This window comes from Arachis hypogaea, chromosome 17, assembly GCF_003086295.3.
Source record: "Arachis hypogaea cultivar Tifrunner chromosome 17, arahy.Tifrunner.gnm2.J5K5, whole genome shotgun sequence".
NCBI classification, from domain to species: domain Eukaryota; kingdom Viridiplantae; phylum Streptophyta; class Magnoliopsida; order Fabales; family Fabaceae; genus Arachis; species Arachis hypogaea.
In genome coordinates, this window is record NC_092052.1 from 3,995,343 (window position 1) to 4,019,788 (window position 24,446).

Genomic DNA, 24,446 nt, shown 5'->3' on the forward strand with positions numbered 1-24,446 from the left:
ACTAACAAGAAATAGATGAGATAACAAACTCTAATTAAGAATCACTACATAATTATGTGATATTATTATTTATTATAATAATTATTTAAGTTTAAAAAAAATCACCAGATCAATTAGTTGAAAGCCATATTTGTCCCTTTATTTTTAACCCTAACATTCATCCTTCATTGTTTTGAATTACATTATTGATTATTCTAATACCTTTCTTTAAATTTAACAAACTTTAATTAACACTCATTTTTAGAACCCGCAATAACATTACTTTTTCTTAACATTACTTGTTATTAATCATAATTATCATCATTAAGTAATTAGGATTTTCACTTTTATTTCTGGTTTATTAATAAACTGCTTATAGATATAGACTTTGCTGATATTATCTCATACCGCATATATAATCGAAATATGTATAGAATTTTGTTGGTTTGCACTTTTTTTAATACTGTAGTTCACTGATAATAGTTTATATATACCTATAATATCTATATATCTATAGATATATAATAGTAATTTTTTTTATATATAAATAAAATAAATTTTTTATTTATGAATATGTATAATTTAATACGTATTTTGGGTGCAATGTGCATCATGTTTTAAATTTGTAATAATCTAAAAATTATACATGTTAATAAATAAAATATTTATTTTTTTATATAAAAAATCTTATATAATAGCGATACACTTTTATAATTGTTAAATTTTATTTTTTAATTTTTCATATTTATTTATGCATATGTATCGTAACATCTTTACTACACGGTTCATTGTGCATAAGTCACAATAATTGAGCCATAATTAGAGTATCATTATTTTTACCAAACCTATTTACAAGGCTATCATTTAGATTAATAGCATTTGTATAATAGAAGTCTGTAAAAAGTTTTCTTGTCAACATACTAAGGGAAAAGACTATTTAAATAGGATTTTAATTTTTTTATTTTAAAAATAAATAAATTATTAACTAATTAAAAATAAGAAATATCTTTTATTTTTTAAAATATGACACATATAAATTTTTTATTTAAGTGAATTTTATAGAAATAGATTAAGTGAAAAAAAATTAAAATGATAGATAAAAAATAAGTAAATTTGTAAAAAAAATATTTTTATTAATGATAAATAAATAATACAAGAATTAGAGATGAAAAATAAAGATAAAAAATAAGTATTGAGACATTCACTAATATCATAAGAGGATGAATAAACTCTTTTAGAGTGGATAATGATTAATTAATTTCGCTGTCAAGTGTTCTGTTAGAACACTCGAACGTCAATTTTATGAATTTTTGTTTGAAATTGATATAAAATGAAGAACAATGAGAATAATTAGATGAGAGAAAAAACGGATAGGAGCTTTTTCATTTTTTCATATAAAAGTCTTCTAAGAGAAGTGAGTTGAACTTCTTTTATAGTGTAAAGCCATTTTGAATGTATTACTCCATGGTTATAATGTAATATTTAGTCTACCCTTTTATCCCAAAGTTTGTTAAATAAGATAGTTGGCGGATATATTTTTAGATGTATATATGTTTTTATCATTTTAAGTCATTTTAACCAAAAATGAGTGTAAAGAAAAAGTTGATCCCCAAAAATTAAGTTAAAGTTCTAAACACGGTTATGGGTGTCTGTGGCAAGAAGGTGTCTAGATAAAAGAGTGTTCATGACATGTGATATTAGTGAAGAGAAATCTAATTTAGTTTTTTAAACTAGATAAACACTCTCTACATTTTAGATCTAACTAATCCACTTCCACCAATTTAGTTCTCACTTCAAAATTATTTTTATACAAAAAATTCATTTTTTTTACACAATTAATCTCTTTAAAAACCTATTTATTCTTATATATTTTAGACAAAAAATTTTAAAAATTTTATATTTTTAAAAATAAAAAATATTTTTATATTTTTAATTAATCAATAATTTATATATTTTTAAATTATAAAATTAAATAAAAACCTATCTATTTTTTTTTTCAAAACCAATTAAAATCTTCCTTCTCAAATCTCAATAATTAATCTTCTACCAGAGTGGACTCAATGCGCACAAACTAATTTAATTCCGTCGGTTAAACTGCATTTGTGCAAACCTTTTAAAATGATTTTAAAATAGCTATCATGAAGAATCGAATTCAGTATTTTTAGCTATGTATAAAAATTGTTTACATATCATTGTTAACCGCTAAATTATAATTAACTTTATTTTTTGTATTGTATAAAATATGTTTAATTATTCTGTTGATCCCTGTATTTTTATAAAATTTTCAATTAGGTCCCTATACTTTTTTTTTTTTAATTAAGTTTCTGCACTAATTTTTTTTTCAATTAAGTCCTTCTTAGTAATAATTAGCTTAATTTTATAGGGACTCAACTTAAAAAAAAGAATTGGTATAAAAACCTAAATAAAAGAAAAAAAAGTGTAGGGACCCAATTAAAAAAAATTTTATTGCAAGAATTCAATTAAAAGAAAAAAAGTATAAAAACCTAATTAAAAATTTCACAAAACTATAAGAACTAATAGAATAATTAAACCTATAAAATATTTTGCTAAATAGCAAATTTGCTTGATCTATTATTGTACAACATCAGGTAATTAATACCATATTATAGGAAAATCAATACTGTGAACTATATCAACGGCTAAAAGAATAAAACATTTTTGGCATATATATACACAAAATAGAAAACCATATGATGGTCACAAATATAAGAAGGGCTTATTGGTTTAGGAGCTACTTACATAAAAATGCCTAAAACGTTTTTTTTTAAATATGTTTTTCAGTAATTAATATTTAATATATATAATCAATTAAATCATGTTATTTTTGTTAAAATTAGGCTAGATAAATTGATTTAATCGAAAAAATTATGAATTAAATCTTGAACTGGTCTAAATTAATATTATTTTTTTTGTAAAAAATAACTACAACACCCTTATTATAGAGAATGATTAAAATACTCTTATTATATATATATATATATATATATATATATATATATATTAATTTTAAAAATTCTATATCCTAACCCTACAATAGAAAAATAAAGGACTAAAATTTAAAATTCTTAAAATTAATATATATAATAGAAATATTTTAGTCATTTTCTATAATAGAGTATTATAGTCATTTTCTATAAAAAATAATATTAATTTAAATCAGTTCAAGATTTGATTCACTATTTTTCGGTCAAATAAATTTGTCTAGCCCAATTTTGACAAAATAACATGATTTAATCGATTATATGTGTTAAATTTTAATTATTAAAAAATATATTTATAAAAAGACGTTTTTAACGTCTTTATCTAAGTGGCTCTCTTGATTGGGAAGCTGGCCCCAAATTTTAAGGGTGTAATAGGATAAAATTTTATATACATTTATTTTTACATGATGTTGATAGTTTAAAATTATTAAATAATTTAATAAATTTAATTTAATTAAATTATTATTTAATAATTTTTAACAATTACTTTTATATAAAAATAATTGTATATAAATGTTCACTGTGTAATAAACATACTTTAATTTTACAAGAAGCATTGAAATAATTAAGACATTGTTATTTTTTATAAATTATGAATTTAATTTTGATAAATTGATAATATAAATAATTTTTTAAATAATAAATTTAAAAATTAATTATTTTTATTAATGTAATAATATATAAATAATTATTTGTGTATTTTTTTTATATAAATAGGTACTTATGTAAAATTCTTTTTCACTGATTGTACTTGAAAATTAAACTATTACTTTTATACAAATTTTAATTTATTATCAAACAATCGTACTTAAAAAGAAAAACATACACACAAATATATTGAGGTTAAAGACATTTTGATGAGCTATTTTGAGGGGAAAAAAAAGGTTAAATAAAAAATATTTAAAGAAACCTAAATAATATATATCTATCTGTGTGTATGTATGTGTGGCTTTACTCCATTGAAATTTAAAAAATTGTCTATTTTATTTTTATCATCAATTTATTATGTTAAATACTAACGTAATAAGATCAATATTTTCGATACACACCAACATTTTGACTTATCAATATTTAACTTGTATGTTATTTATTAACTAACGAAATAAAACTACAAGCGAAAAACTTTTCAATCTTATTATATTAAACCAAAACATAAAAGAAATACTTAGATAAAAAGTACAAGTTAAAGTGATGAGCTTAAATGCAAGTATTAATTGAATTTCTTCTCTTGATATATGAATTTACTATTATAACCTTAAACCAGACATAAGACTTGCATATTTGTCCAATAATCTTATGTACCTTATTATATATAAATGGGTCTCAATAAAGTAATAATTTAATAGGAATTTTTTCCATATTGGCGTTGAGGAACTAACTCTATTTTATTTATTAATTAATAAGATATTTGAGATTAATAAAAACCGAGGCATGTAGATAAATTATACTTCTCGAACTTACTTGGGTGTGAATTTAGTAAAAAATATTTTAATTGTAAATTTTTATTAGATTTATACCATTAGATTTTTGTCTTAGCATATAAGTGTATCACACTAAATTCAAGTTAGTGCATTAAGAATACACAAATACTATTATTTGACCAATTCAAAATAACCAAGTACTATACCAAGCAATTAGTAAATACTAGTATGTTAATTACCACCCACTAATTAAATATATGTAATAATAATAATTATGAGATTCATTAAGATAATAAATATACTTTAATATTATAATTAAGAAATTTTGAAGACAATTTAAAACAAAAATATAAATTAAACTCTTTTATTCTTATTATATATAGTAAACAAAGGATAACGATGACTATTATATTGAAAATTAACAACATATATCAGCTTTATACATGGTTTACAAAGTAATAAAAAAGTAAGCTCATAGTTTTCACAATTTTATTTTTATTTTACCAAATTAAATTAATACCGAATTTACTTTAATTATAGTGTGTTTTAAAAGCATTTTAAGAAAAAAAAATTGAGATGCGAATTTTATCTTTGATTTTGAGTTGTCCACAATTTGTTTAGACAAAAAATAATTAAAATTAATTCAAAAAAATATTTATTTGTACATAGATATATTTTTTATATCTTGTTTTAATTTGTTTATATTTTACTATGAAACACTTTATTGTAGCTACATTATTTGTTAGAGGCATTAATAAAGTTGGCTATTTCTATAAAAAAAATTTATATAAAAAATATTATAAATTATTAAATAATTTAATTAAACAAATTTAATTTAATATATTAAATTATTTAACGATTTATAATATTATTTTTATTGAAATAATCACCGTAATTAAATAAAGTAAAATTCTAATAATAAATTATAATTATATTAAATATATATTAAAATTAATTATTAATATAAATTACATATTAAAAATAAATTAAATAATATATATTTATATATATATAATAGTTGATTTTAAATTTTAATGAATAAATAATATTTTTGATAAATTGAGATAATAAAAGTTTCAAAGCGCGTGGCAATAGTGGCGGATGGTGATCGCGTACAATTGTTACAGCAGAATCTTTGTTTCGTATGACTGTATCTGTATGAGTATGTACACGACCCTGTCCCTACTACCCTCTCTACAGTATCTGTATACTCACCTATTCTATATCTACAAAATTCAGGGGAAGTCGACTTTACGTGAAATTGATATTTAAAATGAAAATTTAGTTAAATACTTAAATTAGTCAAATAATTTAACAGCTTTCAGATATCAACTAAAATTCACTGCACCTATCTACAAATCTAACATTTCCAATTTTGCACATCTAAAATTAACAATAATACAGTCAATTTCACGTAAAATTAATAGTTAAAAGTAGTTAAATAATTTAATTAATTTAATTAAATTTTTAATTATTAATTATACGTAAAATTATTAATATTTAAAATTTTATCGTTAAAAAAATTAAAGAAAAGAAAAGAAATTACAAATACAGTGCATCCATTCCATCCGTCCTGCCTTATTAGCCGCAGCAGTAGTCAAATTCAATTAATTAATGAAAGGAAGCATAAATCCACGAAAAGAAACAAATAGAGTTGAAATAAAGCCGAATGCTAATTAAGAAATGAGCAATAATTAATAATATTCTTTTATTTTCTCATATTTTATTTGAGTGTGCTGATGCTTGGTTCCTGCTTGTTCTTATGCGAAAAATCATAACGTGCACTTGCTCGTTCCAAAGATTTCATCACAATCATATATCTTTTTATTTATTATTTATTCCATACTTAAATATAAAATAAAAAAATATATTGTCACTCAAGATTTTATACAGCACATAATATTTTTTCCTATTATTTGATATCCAATGTTAATTGACATTAATTTTTTCTATTTTATAAACATCTCAAGAATGAGATAACTTAATCATAGTTTTTAGTGTTTTCATATCTTAAAAGGGACTTGAAGGCTAGATATTTACATTAGAAAATATAATTTATACTATAAAGTATAAAATATGTTTAAATTCTGTTTTTGAAGTAGTAATATATAAAAAATAAGAGGAGTATGATGTTTTGATTTCTATTTCTAATGTTATCATCACTTCACGTATAATTCTTTTACAATATATAATTATACAAAATAGAAATAACAATAGCTATTTTCAAATAAAATAATTTAGAATATTTTTTAGTTAATAGAAATGTTGTATATCGTCGCTTTTTAATTTGAATATGGAAGTGAAGAAAATGTTGGACTCGCTTACAAGGAGGAGGGGTGCTTCACTTCGTTGTGGGATTAGAGGAAGCAGAACTCGGACCCTGTAAGTTGTGTCCTTCAAAATGTAAAAAAAATTACCCAGAACAAGAAAAACAGAAGGTCTCAATTCTACATTTCAGATTCAAATTCCACCAGCTGCAAATCGGACCATGCTATTTGTGAAGCAAAATTTCATGATCAAAGAACTCGCATGGTCTGAGTTGTGTTTTTTCAATTTTTTTAACATAAATCAGAGAGTCCGATTTGTGTATTCTGAATTTTTTTCAATTTTTTAAACACAAATCAGACCCTCCAATTTGTGTACTCCTACAATTTTAAAAAATACTAAAAATTACCATGTTAAAATATATCACTTATTTTGCTTCCATATCAAAATTTTTTATTCGTATATAATTTGTTGTATTTGTAAATGTTGTAATGCAAGCTAATAAGATGGAGTAAAATGATAATTTAAGCTTTATCCTGCAAGTAGTTTCAATTTGCAATGCACAGTTGCACACACACACTTGCTCTCTCTCATAAGTCACTTTCAGTCATAAATTAGGGAAAAGCAAGCAAGCAGACAGACAGCTACGCTCTCTCAACACTAACACCACACTCAAACACACCCACACACCCTCTCTCTCTCTCTCTCTCTCTTTCCCATCCATCCCTCCCTCCCTCTCTCCAAGCAGTTACCTACTGATCATGGGAGCAGCCTTCAATGGATTCTCCATAAGGCAGGCATCTCTCTCTCTCTCTCTCTCTCTTTCTCTCTCAGCAACAACTCTCTCTTCTCTTGTCTTAAAATTTATGATTATGATTGTGTGTGGTTGGTTGCAGGGAATACACAAACAAGATGAGGTCCGTTGATGTCTTCAAGTGCTGGCCATTCTCCACTTCTCCAAATGTCACTGCCAAAGACCTTCACTCCTGGCTTCCTCCTATGACTCCTTCTTCTTCTTCTACTTCTACTTCTTCTTCTTGTTCTACTTCTTCTTCTTCTTCTTCTTCTTTCCAATCCCTAAGATCTACTTCTACCAACAACCACCAACAACAATCGCTCCAATCCGATCAACAATCTCCTCCACCTGCTTCTGCTACTCTTGCTGATGAAGAGAGACTGGAGATGGTCTGTCCAGTTTGTCGAGAATTCAACGCTGCTACGCTAACGGCGGTTAACGCTCATATAGACGCTTGTCTTGCTCAGACTGTCAGAGACGACCGCCGTCACATCAGGATCACCACCGCAACTTCTACTGCCACCACCACCTCCTTCAAGTCCTCCTCCTCGTCTCACGCCAAGCCTAAGGCTCCGAAGAAGCGCTCCATCGCTGAGATTTTCAAGGTAAACGAACAAGGAAAGGAGCAGCAGCTGGAACAAGAGAACGACAAGGAAAGGGAGCTTGAGAAGGAACAGGATAAGGAGAAGGAGAAGGACGAGGGGGATGAAGAAGAGGAGCCGCGAATTGAGAGTGTATTGAAGCTCTGGAAGAAGGACGGAGTCGAACACGAGGACTCAGTCGTTGACGATGTTTCGATTACGGTTACCAAGTTCCAGTGGCTATCGCAACGGCTCGAGGCGCTGAGATCTGGTCGCCGAGGAGGCCAATCGGCGAAATCGGACGCAGGAGGAGCCTCTGGTACGCCGGCCGAGGCGATTGACGACGACGAAGAAGAAAAGTCGGAGATGGTTTGTCCTGTTTGCCGCGATTTCAACGCTGCTACCGTTACGGCTGTGAACGCGCACATCGATAACTGCCTCGCGCAGGCTGTGAGGGACGAGAGGCGGCAGATGAGGAGGAGCGCCGGTGTTAGTGGTGGCGGCTTCAAGCACAAACCTAAGGCGCCGAAGAAGCGTTCGATTGCTGAGATTCTCACCGTGGCTCCTCCGATCGGAGCTACCAAAAGCAAAGCAATCGAAGTAGCAAAGGATTATGACGAAGAAGATAATGGAGATGAAGATAATGATAAATCATCTGATTATAGTGGCCTGAATTCAGCTGGAGCAGCTGCAGCTGATGCTGATTGTGATGGTATTGTGGTTTCGACAACGAAAAACAAGAAGAGTACCACCACCAAGAGTAGGAAGAAAAAGAAGAAGAAGAAGACGAAGGAAGCGAAGAAGAAAAGCAAGGTGGTGGAGAATCTCAACAGCGAGAAGACGATAACTGTGAACAAGCAGCAGCAGAAGAAGAAGAAGAAAAAGAAGAGCTTCTTCAACAGCGAAGTGACGACTTCTTCAAAGAAGGTATGTGGTTTATTATGTCTCATAAAATATGAGCTAATGTTTTGCTATATGCAGTTTGTTTCCATGATTTGGAGGCTAATTCATGCCGAACAAGGTTACAATTCGTGGATTTTGTGCATAAAATATTACCCAACAACACTGTTGATGTAGTTGCTTAAGGGATGGTGTTAAAGCTTTCCCATCTCTTTGTGTTGCTTTTTCTGGATAGAATTACTGCTGAAAAAGCTGATTAGGGAGACAGCTAAACATTTTGTGGACGAAAGCGAGTGGTTGTTTTTGTTTCAGTACATAAACGAAATACGCGGTAAGTATAATAAAAGTTTGGGGGAAAAAAAGAGAGTGAAAGAAAAAACCATACAAATTAAGACAAGTGCCTTCGTGCGCGGAAGGAAACTCATCAGAAGGGGTGGGTGTTGGTGTCTGCAAGAATGTTTATGCTCCAGCTGTAAGCTGTATAATCAGTACAGGTACCCTAGAAATGTAGAAGGGGCCACTCATGGAGTTTCGAGGTGGAAGAAATGATGGGGTTTTGTGGGGAATTATCATATGGGCCATGGGTAGATCAACAGATTCTTGTTTCTATTTAGTGGCGAGTTTTTTTGAACGCAGATGTAGAGGTTTATACCCAGGTAGTCAAGGCTAGATGGATCGGATGATCGTTCAATTGTAGGGTCTGTCAGAAGTTTATATAATGAGTGGTCTGGGATTGATGATCGTATTAGATATTAGTAGTATGCAGTTTCAGATGAACATGAATATCATTGAAATCCGGAAGAAATTACTCTGACTTGGGTTGATTTCAATCGTTATCGCATGGGTGTATCTCTGTTATTCTGGGATCTGAACTACTACGAAATACAAAAAAGTACGTGATGAGAATTACTCCTTTTCTGAGCATATCGGCAGGTTGAGAGCGCAGGTGGTGACTGCTATTTTTTACAATTTTTATTGGCAGATATCATTGAGATACAATCAAATCGCTATGAGTTTCAGTTAGATAATAATTCCAGAAGATTGAGTATATAGTGTCGGAGGAAAAAGAAGACAGAAAAGAGTGTCAGTTTATGGTTATGGCGGACAAAATTTGAGAGTGAAAAATTTCAAATCTCTAGCTATATTTTTATAGATACAGTCGTATATATACATGAAATGTTGAGAATCACGGTGGTTATCTCCAGATATGATGATAAGATTAAGAATAAGATTAGTGAAGTGAAACTTTATGACTTGGCATCCCTAACATGCCTGGATTGTTTAAAATATTGGCGTTTCCGGAAAAAATACTTTATTTGGATGAGTGTTTCCTACTTATAATTCTATAGGCATAAATAGAAGTTTCCCCTGCATTCGAATGTTTAAAGATTAAAAACATACTGAATTCTGCGGCGTTTAGATTCTGCAGAACCCAGTCACAGTGTTTTAATGGCGATATATGAAGCGCGTAATGCAAATTCTAGAGATGCGCTATATGTGAGTTTCGGAGGTTGGCATTACGTAGAAGTCTCTTGCTGTCGCAATTCTTCATCCCTCCTCTTCCACTCAAATTTAGTGAGAGAACCACAACTTTATGTCCCACTAGGTTTCTTCTTCCTTTATCCTTTTTTCCCCCCGAGTTTAGGAATATATTATTATTATTATTATTATTATTATTATTATTATTAGCCTCCCTTCATAATTAGATGCACTTCTGGTCTTATATATTATATATCTAAACGATATTTTGATACATGTATGACTATATGAAATGATCATATATGCGTATGTTTCTCTCTCTCTCTCTCTCTCTCTCTCTCTCTCTCTCTCAAAAGATTTCTTATGATTCCTTAACGTGATTATTTTAATACAAACTATTTAGGGTTGTCATTATCATTCTTGGTTATTTAATTTTATGACAAAGTGTGATTAGGAACTCAGAGAATTTCTTACTTGAACTTATGGAGGTACTTTGCTGATCTCCCCCATCAAAGTTTTCTACTTGAAACTTTAGTCTCTATATCTATATTTATTATAATAATTTTATATTCTAGTTACGACTAGGTATTTTTAAAATAATATCTATAAAATTGTACTAGCTCCTTTTATGTTTATTAACTAAAGATGTGTAGTTTCTTTCATAATTGGAAAAATAGATTTTACCCCTTGTTATGAATAAGATTTTGAATTTAATCTGTCATGCATTGGTCTGGCTGGCGTATAAAGCTTCAGATATATAATAATTAATTAATTATCTAGTTCATGTATGATTAAGTGCAAGCCTACATCACACGCGCGTTGAAGTTTTAACAATAACATCTTTCTTTTTAGCCAAGTGTTCGAATTATGTGCGAGCCTGTGATCTATACGTTCTATGATAAATGCCTTCATAGTTTCTGAGTTTCTCTATTCTGAAAAATAAATTCTTAAATTTATTACCTCCACCCCCCCCCCTCCCTTTATTGGTTTTAACTTTTTTTTAAGTCCTTTTTGATGGATTTTGTCACCGAAATAAGGATGCAATGGTTTTTGGTTTCTTGACTTCCACCTTTTCAGTTCTTATTTCAGCTGTTGGAATCGTGAAATAATCTTATGCTTAAAATTTTCTGATGCACTAAGTGAAACTTTGTTATTGAACATCATAGTTTATTTCTTTTCTTTTTTTTTCTTAGTAGTTTATTTCAAGTTGATAAGTTCCAAATTAATGCCCTTTTATATATGATTGTTGGAACACCTTAAACACGAATTAAATTGAGTGAAGTGTTACTGGATCCCTCGGTCTTTCCACCATCATTATATTGATTGAAATGTAAAAATATTTCTATTAATAATCAAAGAGTTTGTTTACGTTGAAGTTTGGGCTGTTATTTGATAATTAAAGATGGAAATATAGTTCTTTATGATTTCTCGAAAACTTTCAAAGCTGGTTGTTCTTCCCGACTATAACTTATTTTATTTGACCATAAATTCCATTGTATTTGCCTTGTTTTTTTATATGTCATGGTTCTGAAAGTGATATTTCATGTTATTTCATATTGCTAGTTGGAATTGTTGAAAAGGATGTTAAAAGTTTGTTCATGGTTCTCTTTGGTGCCATTTTATGAAACATGTTCTTGGCATGCAATCAATGCTTACAGGAATACCTGTCCCATATGATGATTGTCCTCATTTACTTCCTTCACCTTTTATTCCTTAAATTTACTATAGTAACTTCAAACTGATAACAATAAGTTGCACTTTTTAGTCATGTATATTAATGCTTTGAATTTATAGGGATTTTTTTATGCTTTTTTCTTTCTCTCCAAAACTTTTTTTTGCTGAAAACTCGTCTATAGTAGGAATCATTATAAACGTTACAAAAGTGTTATGTTTCATGGGTAATGTATTGGAGATATGGTGAATTGCTTATTTGCTTTCTCTTTGAACGTGATTATTTTGCATATTGTAAATCTTAGCAACATTTTGAGTTTGTTTTATTATTAAACATCTATAACCTTTTAATCTTATCTATCTCAGGAAGATGCTTGTAAGCGTAAGGTGCAGACGCCGGTAAATAGTTTCAGACAACTGAAAGCTACAATTGGAACTAAAATGCTTGCACATCACAACGTAGATCCTTCTATCCATGAGAGAAAATTGGATTCAAAGATCTCTTTTGTTGAAAAGGAGCAGAAAGTTAAAACCTATGAACCGGATGCAAAGCAACCAAAATCAGTATATCCTTTTTGTGGCATTCTTAAGAACCGTGTAAAACAACTTTCCGGAAAGGCATCAAGTAGCAGCAGTACTCAAGATGGTACTGATGAGTACAGTTGTGATGATGAATATCCAACATCAGACAGATATGTGAGATTCACTTGTAAAGATGACATACTCGGTCCCAAAAGGAGGAATTCATTTGAAGAAACCATGTTTAATAAATCATCAGATGTGCTGACTACTTCATTAGTAAAGGAGCAGTCCTCTGGAAGTGATAGAGAAACTTCAAGTTTGGGGGCAAACAGAAGTTATGACTATGCTGCCATTAACATAGACAACAGAAAGGAGTTTTGCCCTATAGTTGAAAGTAAAGAGTTTGCTAATACTCTGGAACAAGCTACTGCGCAAAATTTCTTGAAGCCGTGTCCCAGTCAAAAGACATCAACGCACTCAGAAGAGAAGTCTCAAACATTAACCAAGGTGATGCTTTGTGACGACAACAATTTACATCCGTTTGATGGAGGCAACACAAGTACATTGCATTGTTCTCCGTATGATGATATTCCCAGTCCTCTTTCTACAGATCAAGAAGTGAAGATGTCTGGTACCAATTCCCAATTGTGTGAATCTGGATCTTTGAGCTCCATTGGAAAGTTCATTGACCATTTGGAGGATTCTACTTTTCGGGCTGTTCCTGTGAACTCAGATGCTAATACAAGGACATTCCTAGAGCCTTCATCATCATATTCTTCTTCTTATGATAAAGGAAATGAAAGACCAGAATTTCCTTTGCAAACTTATGAAGATAATGATGATAGTAGCCAGGCCTTTGGTGACAGACAGTTCTCTCATATGCTTGCTTCAGATATGATTGATAATGCATTCCTCTATACAGCCTGGGGAAAGGGAAGTATAAGAAATAACTGTTTGGATCCGAGCTTCTTTGGTTTGCCACTCAATTCTCATGGTGAGCTAGTCAATTTCAGTTCAAGTGGGACAGTAGGGACAAACCAGCCGGAGACGTCAAGTACGTTACGTGGTTCTTTAAGTGGTCTACCAGTCAATAGTACACTCCATCAAGATAACCAAGAAAATTTGAGGATTAATGAGAGGCAGGTTGTTCAGAAGATATCTCCAACAGATGGTCTAAACTCATTTCCACATTATCCAGCTAGGTTGGCTGTTACTGAGTTGCCATGTGACAGAGATGTCAACCCGACTGATTCTGACATGTGTTCCAGTTCTTTTGTCCAGCCACCTAACTCAGAGGTGAACGTTATGAGAAACTTACCCATTGAACAGAATCAGTATGGCCAGGTGCAGAGCCACAAGGGAGATGGGATGGTTTCAGTGAAAGAGAGTTCAGATCATGTCACACTAAGTTCCAGCCAACCAACAATGAGGTTGATGGGTAAAGATGTTCCAATTGGTGGAAGCAGCAAAGCAATGCAACAACTCTCTGGAGATGTTTGGGCTGGTGAGGAATCAGGAAGAAGGCAGTCTTCTGAATATGGTGCTTCAGAAAATTCCTTACTGGGAAAATGTTCTAAGCAGGATTTGGCATTTGGCAGATCATCATCAATTGACAACGTTGTGCAGTCCCCAAAAATTCAAAGCAGTCAAGGATTTCGATGTACTGTATTGATGAATGGTCATGACACAGAATTTCCTCCTCAATTTGCTGATCTGCAAAGGAACCATGTATCTCAAAATGGAAGTCATCCAGTCAGCAGAAATGGCAGCTCATATTTCCACCCTATTACTCACGAACCTGCTTCATGTGCTATGTTTAATGGTGCACCTGATGACTTTCCAGAGCGATTTATGCCCGGAGCTAAACCTCAAGGACTCAGCTCTCAGTCACAGGTACAAGCTACTCCTTGCAATTTCAGCCCGCCAACATACCTAAACAACGGCGAGCTGCATGACAGGAACAAAAATCCTCATCATGTTGCGAAATCAGCCTTTGAATTTCCTTTCTTGCAGACATCCAACAATGAACAGGCCAAATCAACATCTTGGTCTCAGAGGCCTTACAGAAGTTTACCATCGTGGTTGTCAGGCCCAACAGATGAGAGGCTACCAGTCACCTTCTCTCACCAATTTTCAGGCGTAAGTAATCCAAGTTTTTCTCAATGTATTTGGGGAAACAAATTTACTACATCATCAGCATCCTTGAATCATTCGGCTCAAGTTCTCTATCCTTCTAATCCTCTGACTTATCCGAGTCCTATGAAGACGAACCATCTTAGTCCAGTATCAATTGCTCAACCTCCACATGTTCCAATTACATCCTCTCCCTTAAACACTGGTTGTAGAACCATGAATATGGTTTCAGACAGTGTGAAGTTGGATCATAACATTGCCAAAAACTATCATGCATGCACAAACACCAGGAAGAGACCTGCACCATCTGCTCTTGATGATTCCAGAAAACCAATCAAGTTACCTAACATAGAAGTGCAGGAGAACTCGAGTCGCATGACAAACTCGGGTGCAGAATTGCAAAGACACACAAGGGTGACGAAGCTCGATCCACGATTGGATGGTGCAAGAGGTAGATGTTGCCAGAATGAAGCACAGAAGCTAAGTACCACAAGTTATCCTGCCGTAGATTCTTTTAAACTGGATGGCACGGTAACAGGTCCTGTCAGATTGGGTCCTAGAGCTAAGCACATCCTGAGATCCTCTTAAAAAGAGTTATCTCAATTCTGCATTTTTCTCACATTTGCGATTACTGACTGTGATAGAGACCTAGAAATTCAGAGACAAACTGACAAAAGTATACTTATATTAGGTGTAAGTCATTATATCATTTTATATCCTTTTTTTCTTTCTTTCAATAGTATATATATGCATTTATGAACATAACAGAACTGTTCATGTATCAATATTGTCAGGTTGCTCAAACAGGTGGAAAATTGATATTTTGATCACCAAAGATGATGCTTTCCTATCTATTTTTGAGTAAGGTACTCTCCACATGGCATCTGTTCAATCACCTTTGAAGATGTACTTTAGATAGAACAAGGGAATGGATATGAACATATATATATATACACTTATGAATATTGATGGCTAAACCAAATCAATAAAAACTTGAATTTCAGGCTTTATTTATTCCTTAATTAACCATTGGATGCGGCTAAAGCCACTCCATAAAATAACAGTAGTTTAATTACAATTATATTGTTATCTTAATTGAAGTTACAAAAAATGTTCATATAAAAGATCTCGTCTGGTGAAGAAAAATAAAATTCAAGTTTGAGTTGTGGATTTATCTCTTGTAATAATAATAATAATAGTTGTTCTCTTTGTTTTCTTTATCAAAACCCGATAATTAAAATAAAAAAAAGTTAATAGTCAAGGTGGTGCTGGAGCTGGACCTTTCGGCTGATATTGTTGTCCGTACTACATCAATCAGTCTATTTTAGCCATATTTTTCTCCAGGTGTTCCCACACCTTAATACAGGATTATATTTGCATCAAAAGTGAGAAACAAGACGTTATGTCGAAAATATTTCTATTTCCATTTCCATTTTTTCGCCTCTTTCATATATATAATAAAGGTATCTGGAATTATTTTTGTTAAATTCGTTTTATTCTTAGAAAAGAAGATTACTCTCTTAAGTATAGCCAAACTCTTTTTAACCAAAAAAAAAAAAAGGTTTCGTTCTTAGAATTGAATCAAGATTTCTAAATCGTAGTATATACTAATGAGCCATGTATATATAAAAGAGAGACTCTTGGGACAGAATTTTTAGTATTTTTTGTTATTATTTGACCAGTATAAATATTAAATTATTTTTAATAAATAGATTTTATTAATTTATGTGTATAAATTTTAAAGAATATAGGTATAAACTATATTGATTCATCTGTACAAATTCTGATAAATATAAGTATAAATTATATATTTTTATGTGTAAAATTTTTAAAAATGAGTGCAAAATTATTGCTAATTAAATACTTGTTAAAAATAATATTTATTGGTCATATAGCATTGCTCTAAGTTAGAAAAGATAAACATTCTTAACTTTCTTCCTTTTTTTTCCGACAAAAAAGAAAATTGTTGATGCTGCTTTCTAGTGATATTATCTATCAAAGTTCATTCATTCACATTTATCAATTGTTTTAGCTGTTTATTAATCCAATACGTAAAGGTGGAAAGGAAAAGAGGTTGAACTACTTTCATTTTACTACAAGAAACCCGCTAATCCCTCATTTAATTTATGCCTAATAATCCTTTGGCGAGATTACGCTTGTTATTGTTAGATTATCATTTTATTATGATATATTGCCGGGCGAATAGAAATGATTGCATGATCATCAGAAGAATTTTCGTTTCAGCATCAAAATCTAAAATAACATAACATGGCCATATAATTTCATGTAGATTACATAGAAAAATTTAATGCATATGTGAAGCCAAGTTCAGATTTGATGATTACAAAGTGGTTAATGCATCATGATGAGAGTCATTAATTAATTAAGAATACATGATCAGTGCTTGTTTGCTTCTCTCTCAGCAGCACTGATAACTTTTTCAAAGGCTTGAGGGCCATGCCTATCGATGTAGCGTTCAACAGCTTTCCTAGCATCAAAGCTCATCATCTGAATCGCCTTCTTGTTCTTCATGGTATAATCATTAGCTCCATAGCTCGTTACATTTATGTATCTCCTCACATAATTCTCATATATATATGCTGCTCCATTGAACATTGGCAGCACCAGCCACATGCATATTACAAGCTTCATGTATGGCCAAAACGGCAACCTGCACTTTGTAAAATTATTATTATTATTGTTGTTGTTGTTGTGTAATAAATATAACTTACGTAACAATATTATATATTCATGGACGTACCAAGATAGGACCTTATGAAATGAAAGCTCAAAGAGGGTTATGAAGGAGTACAAAACCCAATACGTTAGCCACTGTTGATCATCTAAGGTTGAAGGACTCTCAATCGCCCTCATTGATGCATATCTATAATATATACACAATCATATACCAAGCATTATTTTGTCATTCTGCATGTTTATTGCTTTCTTATTAACATTATTGTTATTGAAGAATATTATTAATTTACTTACAGAGGGTAAAGAAGCATTGCTCCTGGCCTGATAATAAAGCCAAAAAGAAAGGCTGTTATTCTATATGGACGAAATGTTAAATGAATTAATAATAAATAATAATAAGCAATATATATAGTTTGTGTTATATTTATAAATAACTTTTCATATTAATGTGTTGGTGTGGTAGAATATTAATTATAATATATATGCATGAAAGGAGAAAGATTAATTAATTTAATTAATTACCCTACTATTGTATCCAAATTTCTTGCCACTGTTCCAAGGACACCCATGATGACTGATGCTGAAGGTGTATTATTTTTTCAGATCTTTAGGATGACCAAGTTTTAGAAAGATTATAATATGGTTGTATTATTGTGGATGCATATGCGAATTAAACAATGGTTTGATATGTATGTGTTTATATAGATAAAATGTGTGGTAGAAGGTTTAATGTAGGAAGTAAGGAATGTTTGTGTTATGACCAAAAGTCTTCTTTTCTGTATGGAGAGGAAACAATCATAAAGATTAAGGAATATAATATATTTATATTCCTAAAGTTTTGAATATGCACGTGCATGCTTTGTAGTTTGGACTCGTGCATATCCTATAGCAACTAGCAAGAGAAACCATATTAATGCGTTACCTTGATCCATCTTTTTTCTGTATGGCTTAGCTTTTGTGGCATTATTGAGATTCTATGATTATATATTTATATGTATGAAGGTACTTATATTTTATATTATTCATTGAGTATTTAGTGTACAAGACAAGAAAGTATACATAAGATCCAATGTCTTGAAACCCTACATCGGTGGTTACTTTTACTTTTACAATATGGTGAGAATGTAACATTTGGGATGAAAAAATATGGTAACAAAGCATTCAACCATTAAAAAGTATTATGCAATGCACAAAATTGATTTTTTTTTCAAAGATAACAATACTCGAACCCGCAACTTCTAAATGAGTATGAGAAGATTATGTCATTTGAGCCATAGTTTTTTGGCCATATAATTGATTTGCATTGTATTGTTATATTCATTTTAATAAATTTAAATCATTTTAGTTCAATATTAGTAAGTTAAGATGGAAAAAAAATTATCATTAAAAACCCAAAAATAATTTAACATTAAATACGTAATTCAAACTTAATTTTCATATGTGATTTAATATACAAGAAGCATCATTCAAAATATATAAATACTTAAAGATCACTATAAAAGAAATATATTCAGCTAATAGTATTTTTTTCGTTGAAAAAATTTTCCAACTTAATCATAGTTATTGTGATGTATCTGTATACCAAGGAGAATGTCAAAATGTACCACTTCTTATTTATGATTTTTTTTTTATAAAATGCCACTTCAAGATAAAGTTTATTCTTAGAAATCTTTATTCTTCTTGTGCCTAATGAAGAGTGAGAGCTTGAACTTGAATATTTAAAAAAAAATGATCTAATAAATACCAATGTTACATTTTACATACACAAACAAAACCAGACACAAAAGCTTCTCAATTATTGAAACTGTTAAAGTGAACAGTGCATTCCACAAAACAAAAATTCAATGATAACCCCTTTTTCTTAGTATATATTCCTTCCAAGCAACATGTCCTTCTCTGGTCCCTATTGGCTGCATTTGCTTGTCAACAAGCACCACAGCATTATCATACTAATATTACAAGCAACAATGTTGCATTTTACAAAATACAAAAGTACTTAATGGCATATAACCTACTTAAGGGTTTGTTTGGGTGAGCTTTAAAAAAAATCTTTTTTTGAGTTATCTTTTTTCAAAAAATTTTATGTAAAAGTAAAAGTGATTTTATGTTTGGATATCTCATATAATTTTTTATTTATTTATCAATTATGTTTGATTATAACAATATAAAAGTATTTTTTATTTATTTATTACATGAAATTTTTTTTTTTAAAAAAAGATGTAAATTATAACTTCTCAAATTTTTTTTTCTAGTACTTTTACTTTTACTACTAGAAATTTACCAAACACGCAAAAAAATAAAAAAAAAATTTATTAAAAAAAAATCTTTTTCTATCAAAATAATGACGCTCAAACAACACTTAATCTCAAAAACGCTAGTATATATACTTTTACAATGGAAGAATGTCATGCTTAATATCGTCTAATATTAGCTAATCATATATATATATATAATAAGTATTCATTTCATTTTTAATCATTATAGAAAAATAAAATAAAATGATAGGAGGTATGTTTCATGAGTCCATAACATGAATACAATCTAGCTCAAAAGTCAACACATATCCACAAGTCCAATCTTATTATGAAACAAAATCACCATGGAGAGTGAATTATTGTTTAAAGAACCTGAATTAATAAGAATGCTGGATGATAGAATTGACAAAAGGAAAATAGTCTTCTTCTAAGATCAACCAAGAGGAGCTGATAATTCTTACTAATAGCTAAAAAAGTTTCAGACTTTAATCACTCTAAACAAAAAATACGAAATCTAGAACCAAGCGCTGCAGCCATGAAAGTTTCAATTTTTCATCAAAACCAAGTTTGAGGGTTCACACACACGCGGCAGAGGGAGAAAGAGGTGCATTTTCGTTTTGGGCTATAATCAATTTGGGCCAGCCCAACATGAGCCCATATATAAATTTGGGCCCTAAACCATAAAAGAAACTAGAAATAAAAATAAGAATAATTATAATAGCGGTGGTGCACCGAAACGATGCGTTTAGAGTGAAGCTATATCGTCATCATCGTCGTCTTCTTCCTCCTCCTCTTCTTTCTGTTGTCCCCAACACATTGCATTGCATTAAATGCTACTCTGTGTGTAGGGTTTTCAGAGTGTCCTTCTTCTTTTCTCACATAGCATTTGAATTGATTCATCTTCCCTAAACAACTGCAGCTACATACATACAACAATCCCAATTCATCGGCGCTTCTTCAAATCCAAATTCTCACTCACAAAGGTACCAATTTTTCTCCCTTCTTACATAATTCATGTTATCATTTGGAAATGGATCATTTTTCTGCCTAAATCATTTCTGTGAGAATGTAATAAGAAGCAGCTGCTTGCAACTATTTAGTTATCAGGAAACTATGAATTTGATTTTATCGGAAAAAAAAAGGTTTTTTTTATTGTGAATTTTTTTTTGTTGTAAAGTGAAGGTTTTCTTTTCTCAATTCCGACAACAAGAACATGATAAGAGGCAAGTGTGGAATAGTTCTAGATAGAATGGTTTTAGGGTGATTACCAGAACATTCCTCACATATTTATGAAGTTATTTTGAAGTTTTGCTTAAACCATTGTTTCTTGATATGTTTTTCAAATAAGCGTGTACACCTAATGTTTTTAGAAGAATTTTCCTCCCAATCTCAAATATGTTGAGAGATTGGAAAGCTATGTGTTTGTTCTCTTATCTTCTTGTAATGTTGTACCTTCATTTGTTCATACTCATATGTATGCTCATTTTTCTATACACAAACATTTGATTATGCAAGGATTCTATCTCGTTCGTTTCATTTTACCTCGATAAATATGAAGCTTTTGAATTGAATTGGATGGAAAGCTTATTTGTCAGGTTCATGCTATGGATTTGTCGGATGCCGTAATTGTCAAATCCAGTAGGTTGAAGTCTGTTGTATGGAATGATTTTGATAGAATTAAGAAAGGAGACACCTGTGTGGCAGTTTGTAGGCATTGTAAAAGGAAATTGAGTGGATCAAGTTCGAGTGGAACATCGCATTTGAGGAACCATTTAGTCAGGTGTCAGAGAAGGTCTAGCCATGGCATAGCTCAATATGTTACAGCTAAAGAAAAGAGAAAGGACACAACTGTCACTGTTGCAAACTTCAACTTTGATAATAAAGATCACAAAAAAGATGACCCCCTTAGCTTCGTCAATGTTAAATTGGACCAGGAGCAGTTGAAAGATGAAAATGTGAATGCTGGAAACTGTAACTTCGATCAAAGGCGGAGTCGATTTGATCTTGCTCGAATGATTATTCTACATGGATATCCGTTGGCTATGGTTGAACATGTGGGTTTCAGAGTATTTGTAAAAAATCTACAGCCTTTGTTTGAGCTTGTGACGATGAATAGGGTTGAGGCAGACTGTATTGAGATTTATGACAAAGAGAAACAGAAGGTGAATGAGATGTTGGATAAATTACCTGGGAAAATCAGCCTTGGTGCCGATGTGTGGACTACATTGAATGGTTCTGAATATTTATGCTTGACTGCAAATTATATAGATGAATCATGGTTGTTAAGGAGGAGGATTTTAAATTTTGTCACAATTGATCCTTCCCATACTGAAGACATGCTTTCGGATACTATCATGACTTGTCTGATGGATTGGGATATTGACCGGAAGCTGTTCTCCGTTATCTTGGATAGTACTACCGGCAATGACGTTGCAATAAGAATTGGGGAAAGACTTTCGCAAAACAGGTTTCTTTATTGTAATGGTCAATTATTTGATATACGCTGTGCTGCGAGTGTTCTACATGTCATGGTTCAGCATGCTCTGGTAGCTATTAGTGAATTAATCAGCAAGGTCAGAGAAAGTATTCGTTATGTTAGAAGTTCACAGACAGTACAAGCAAAGTTCGACGGGATGGCCAAAGAAGTCGGGATTAGGAGTCAAAAATGCCTAACTGTAGATAATCCATTCCAATGGAATACCACACATTCAATGCTTGAAGCTGTCTTAGAATTCAAGGATGTTTTTATTCTTTTGCAAGAAAATGATGATGGCTGCACAGTCAGCTTATCTGATGTAGAGTGGGACAGAGTCTCTGCCATTACTAATTACTTGAAACTTTTTGTGGAAGTTACAAATGTTTTCACCAGGAGCAAGTATCCAACTGCAAACATATATTTCCCTGAACTATGTGATGTCAAGTTGCATCTGATTGAATGGTGCAACAATTCTGATGAATATATTAGTTCTTTGGCATTAAGAATGCGGAGCAAGTTTGATGAATACTGGGAGAAATGTAGCTTAGGTTTGGCAGTTGCAGCCATGTTAGATCCGAGATTCAAGATGAAATTGGTAGAATATTACTATCCACAAATCTATGGTAGCACTTCTTCAGCTCGCATCAACGAGGTTCTTGACAGCGTGAAGGCTCTATACAATGAACATTCAATATGCTCGCCACTAGCTTTTCATGATGAGGGTCTGCCGTGGCAAGTTGGCAGTGTTCGACTTTCCTTACCGACTTCTGCAAAGGACTCTAGGGATAGACTCATGGGATTTGATAAATTTCTCAATGAAACTTCCCAGGGCGAAGGCATGAAATCCGATCTAGACAAGTACCTAGAAGAGCCTCTCTTTCCACGCAATGTTGATTTCAGCATATTGAATTGGTGGAAAGTTCACACTCCCAGGTATCCTGTATTATCCATGATGGCAAGAAACATGCTAGGAATTCCGATGTCAAAAGTTCCGCCGGAGTTGGCCTTCAACACCGATGGAAGGGTTCTTGATCGCGATTGGAGTTCGCTTAATCCTGCTACTATCCAAGCATTGGTTTGTTCACAAGATTGGATAAGGAATGAATTAGAAAATTAAGGATTGATGCTAATTCTGCATGTCACTTCTTATAAACCATTGTAAGTTACATATTCTAACTCCATATTGCATTTTTTCTATTTGATCCAAAGGCATATGCAAACTTAGCAAGTGGGGTTTTAATTTTTCTTTTGGTTATTACATAGTCTCAACTTTTTGGATAATTGTTTTCGGTAACATGTTCTAATGAGAGGCAAATCATAGACATGTATAATTGTATATATGTGTCTTATCGATTGCATTCTCAACACTTCAAAGGAGGATGAGCCCCTTGCATTCAACTATTCTTTTCAGATTAAATTACAATATAATATGCTTCTAAGGGGGAAAAAAAAAGAAGAGAATTTTCTAGGCTAGAAATGAAAGTAGGTTTGGCACTTATGATTAATAAACGAAAGCTTCTCAAAACTGAAATGAATGTCCGTACTTAAGTACTCATAAATTGTTTATATAAAAGAGTCTTAACGTCAGTGAAATTTTTTTTTTTTTTACTAAAGATATGAGACTCGAACCCGCAACCTCTTAATTGAGTATGGGGAGATTATGCCATTTGAGCTATTACTCATTGGCTAACGTCAGTGAATTAGTATTTTATAAAATAGGTTTCAAATATTTATCGCCTGTGTCAAACTCAAACCTCTTATTATTTGTTCTTAACACGATCATGTTATATCAAGGGAAAGTTTGATTGTTATAAATACTACTTAAGGTCCCGTTTGAATAAAGAAATGTTATATGCATTGTTTTTTTTATACTACTAATGTATATATTTTATTCTTAATATTAAAAGTGATTGATAATAAGTGAAACAAGGTAAAGAGTTTGTAAAAAAAGTATAAAAATATATATGTAAATAAAAAATAATTGATAATAAGTGAAAAAAGATACAAACAAAAAATAAAAAATATACACAAATAATAATACAAACTTTATTTCTCATCATTTGAATATATCTTAAGATGATAAAATCAAGTTAAAATTACATAAGGAATAATCTTAATTCTTTTTCTAGCAAGTATTGAGTTGATAGCTTTGGCTTGCATAATGAATTTGCCTTCTCTACTTTTTAGGGTGTAGTTATTGTTCCTGTTCTAATTAATAGCAACAAATAATATTTTGAAAATGTTAGGGAGATAAAAAAAAAAGTCAGAA

The 24,446-nt window shown here is 31.1% G+C and overlaps 3 protein-coding genes across 5 annotated transcripts; 2 read left to right on the plus strand and 1 right to left on the minus strand.

Moving 5' to 3' along the window:
* Positions 1-7,292: 7,292 nt before the first annotated feature.
* On the plus strand, positions 7,293-15,759 carry LOC112766498 (uncharacterized). The gene is made up of 5 exons (XM_025812396.3): positions 7,293-7,460; positions 7,564-8,971; positions 12,461-14,509; positions 14,630-15,442; positions 15,544-15,759. Exons 1-4 carry the CDS (start codon positions 7,429-7,431, stop codon positions 15,335-15,337), a joined length of 4,197 nt encoding a protein of 1,398 aa, XP_025668181.1. The 5' UTR covers positions 7,293-7,428; the 3' UTR covers positions 15,338-15,442; positions 15,544-15,759.
* Positions 15,760-17,011: 1,252 nt separating this feature from the next.
* On the minus strand, positions 17,012-18,127 carry LOC112766500 (HVA22-like protein f). Its single transcript, XM_025812397.3, has 4 exons — positions 17,969-18,127; positions 17,741-17,767; positions 17,511-17,633; positions 17,012-17,420 (listed from the first exon to the last, which is right to left on the minus strand). Exons 1-4 carry the CDS (start codon positions 18,013-18,015, stop codon positions 17,147-17,149), a joined length of 471 nt encoding a protein of 156 aa, XP_025668182.1. The 5' UTR covers positions 18,016-18,127; the 3' UTR covers positions 17,012-17,146.
* Positions 18,128-20,425: 2,298 nt separating this feature from the next.
* LOC112764711 (zinc finger BED domain-containing protein RICESLEEPER 1) lies at positions 20,426-23,405 on the plus strand. Of its 3 annotated transcripts, none has more exons than XM_025810458.3 (2): positions 20,426-20,684; positions 21,297-23,405. In XM_025810458.3, the coding sequence occupies exon 2, from the start codon at positions 21,306-21,308 to the stop codon at positions 23,292-23,294; it is 1,989 nt and encodes a 662-aa protein (XP_025666243.1). In that variant the 5' UTR covers positions 20,426-20,684; positions 21,297-21,305; the 3' UTR covers positions 23,295-23,405. The 3 variants fall into 3 exon arrangements, with proteins under 3 accessions (XP_025666243.1, XP_025666244.1, XP_025666245.1); XM_025810459.3 differs by having other exon boundaries at positions 20,427-20,684; positions 21,285-23,405; XM_025810460.3 differs by having other exon boundaries at positions 20,449-20,684; positions 21,217-23,405.
* The last annotated feature ends 1,041 nt before the right edge of the window (positions 23,406-24,446 follow it).

Coding starts and splice junctions, on each gene's coding strand:
- LOC112766500 (XM_025812397.3), bottom strand. CDS start 18,015: ATGGGTGTCCTTGGAACAGTGGCAAGAAATTTGGATACAATAGTAGG. Junction 17,768..17,968: donor AATTTGGATACAATAGTAGG/GTAATTAATTAA, acceptor CTTTATTATCAG/GCCAGGAGCAATGCTTCTTT. Junction 17,634..17,740: donor GCAATGCTTCTTTACCCTCT/GTAAGTAAATTA, acceptor TATATATTATAG/ATATGCATCAATGAGGGCGA.
- LOC112764711 (XM_025810458.3), top strand. CDS start 21,306: ATGGATTTGTCGGATGCCGTAATTGTCAAATCCAGTAGGTTGAAGTCT.
- LOC112766498 (XM_025812396.3), top strand. CDS start 7,429: ATGGGAGCAGCCTTCAATGGATTCTCCATAAG. Junction 7,461..7,563: donor TTCAATGGATTCTCCATAAG/GCAGGCATCTCT, acceptor GGTTGGTTGCAG/GGAATACACAAACAAGATGA. Junction 14,510..14,629: donor GACTCAGCTCTCAGTCACAG/GTACAAGCTACT, acceptor CCTTTCTTGCAG/ACATCCAACAATGAACAGGC.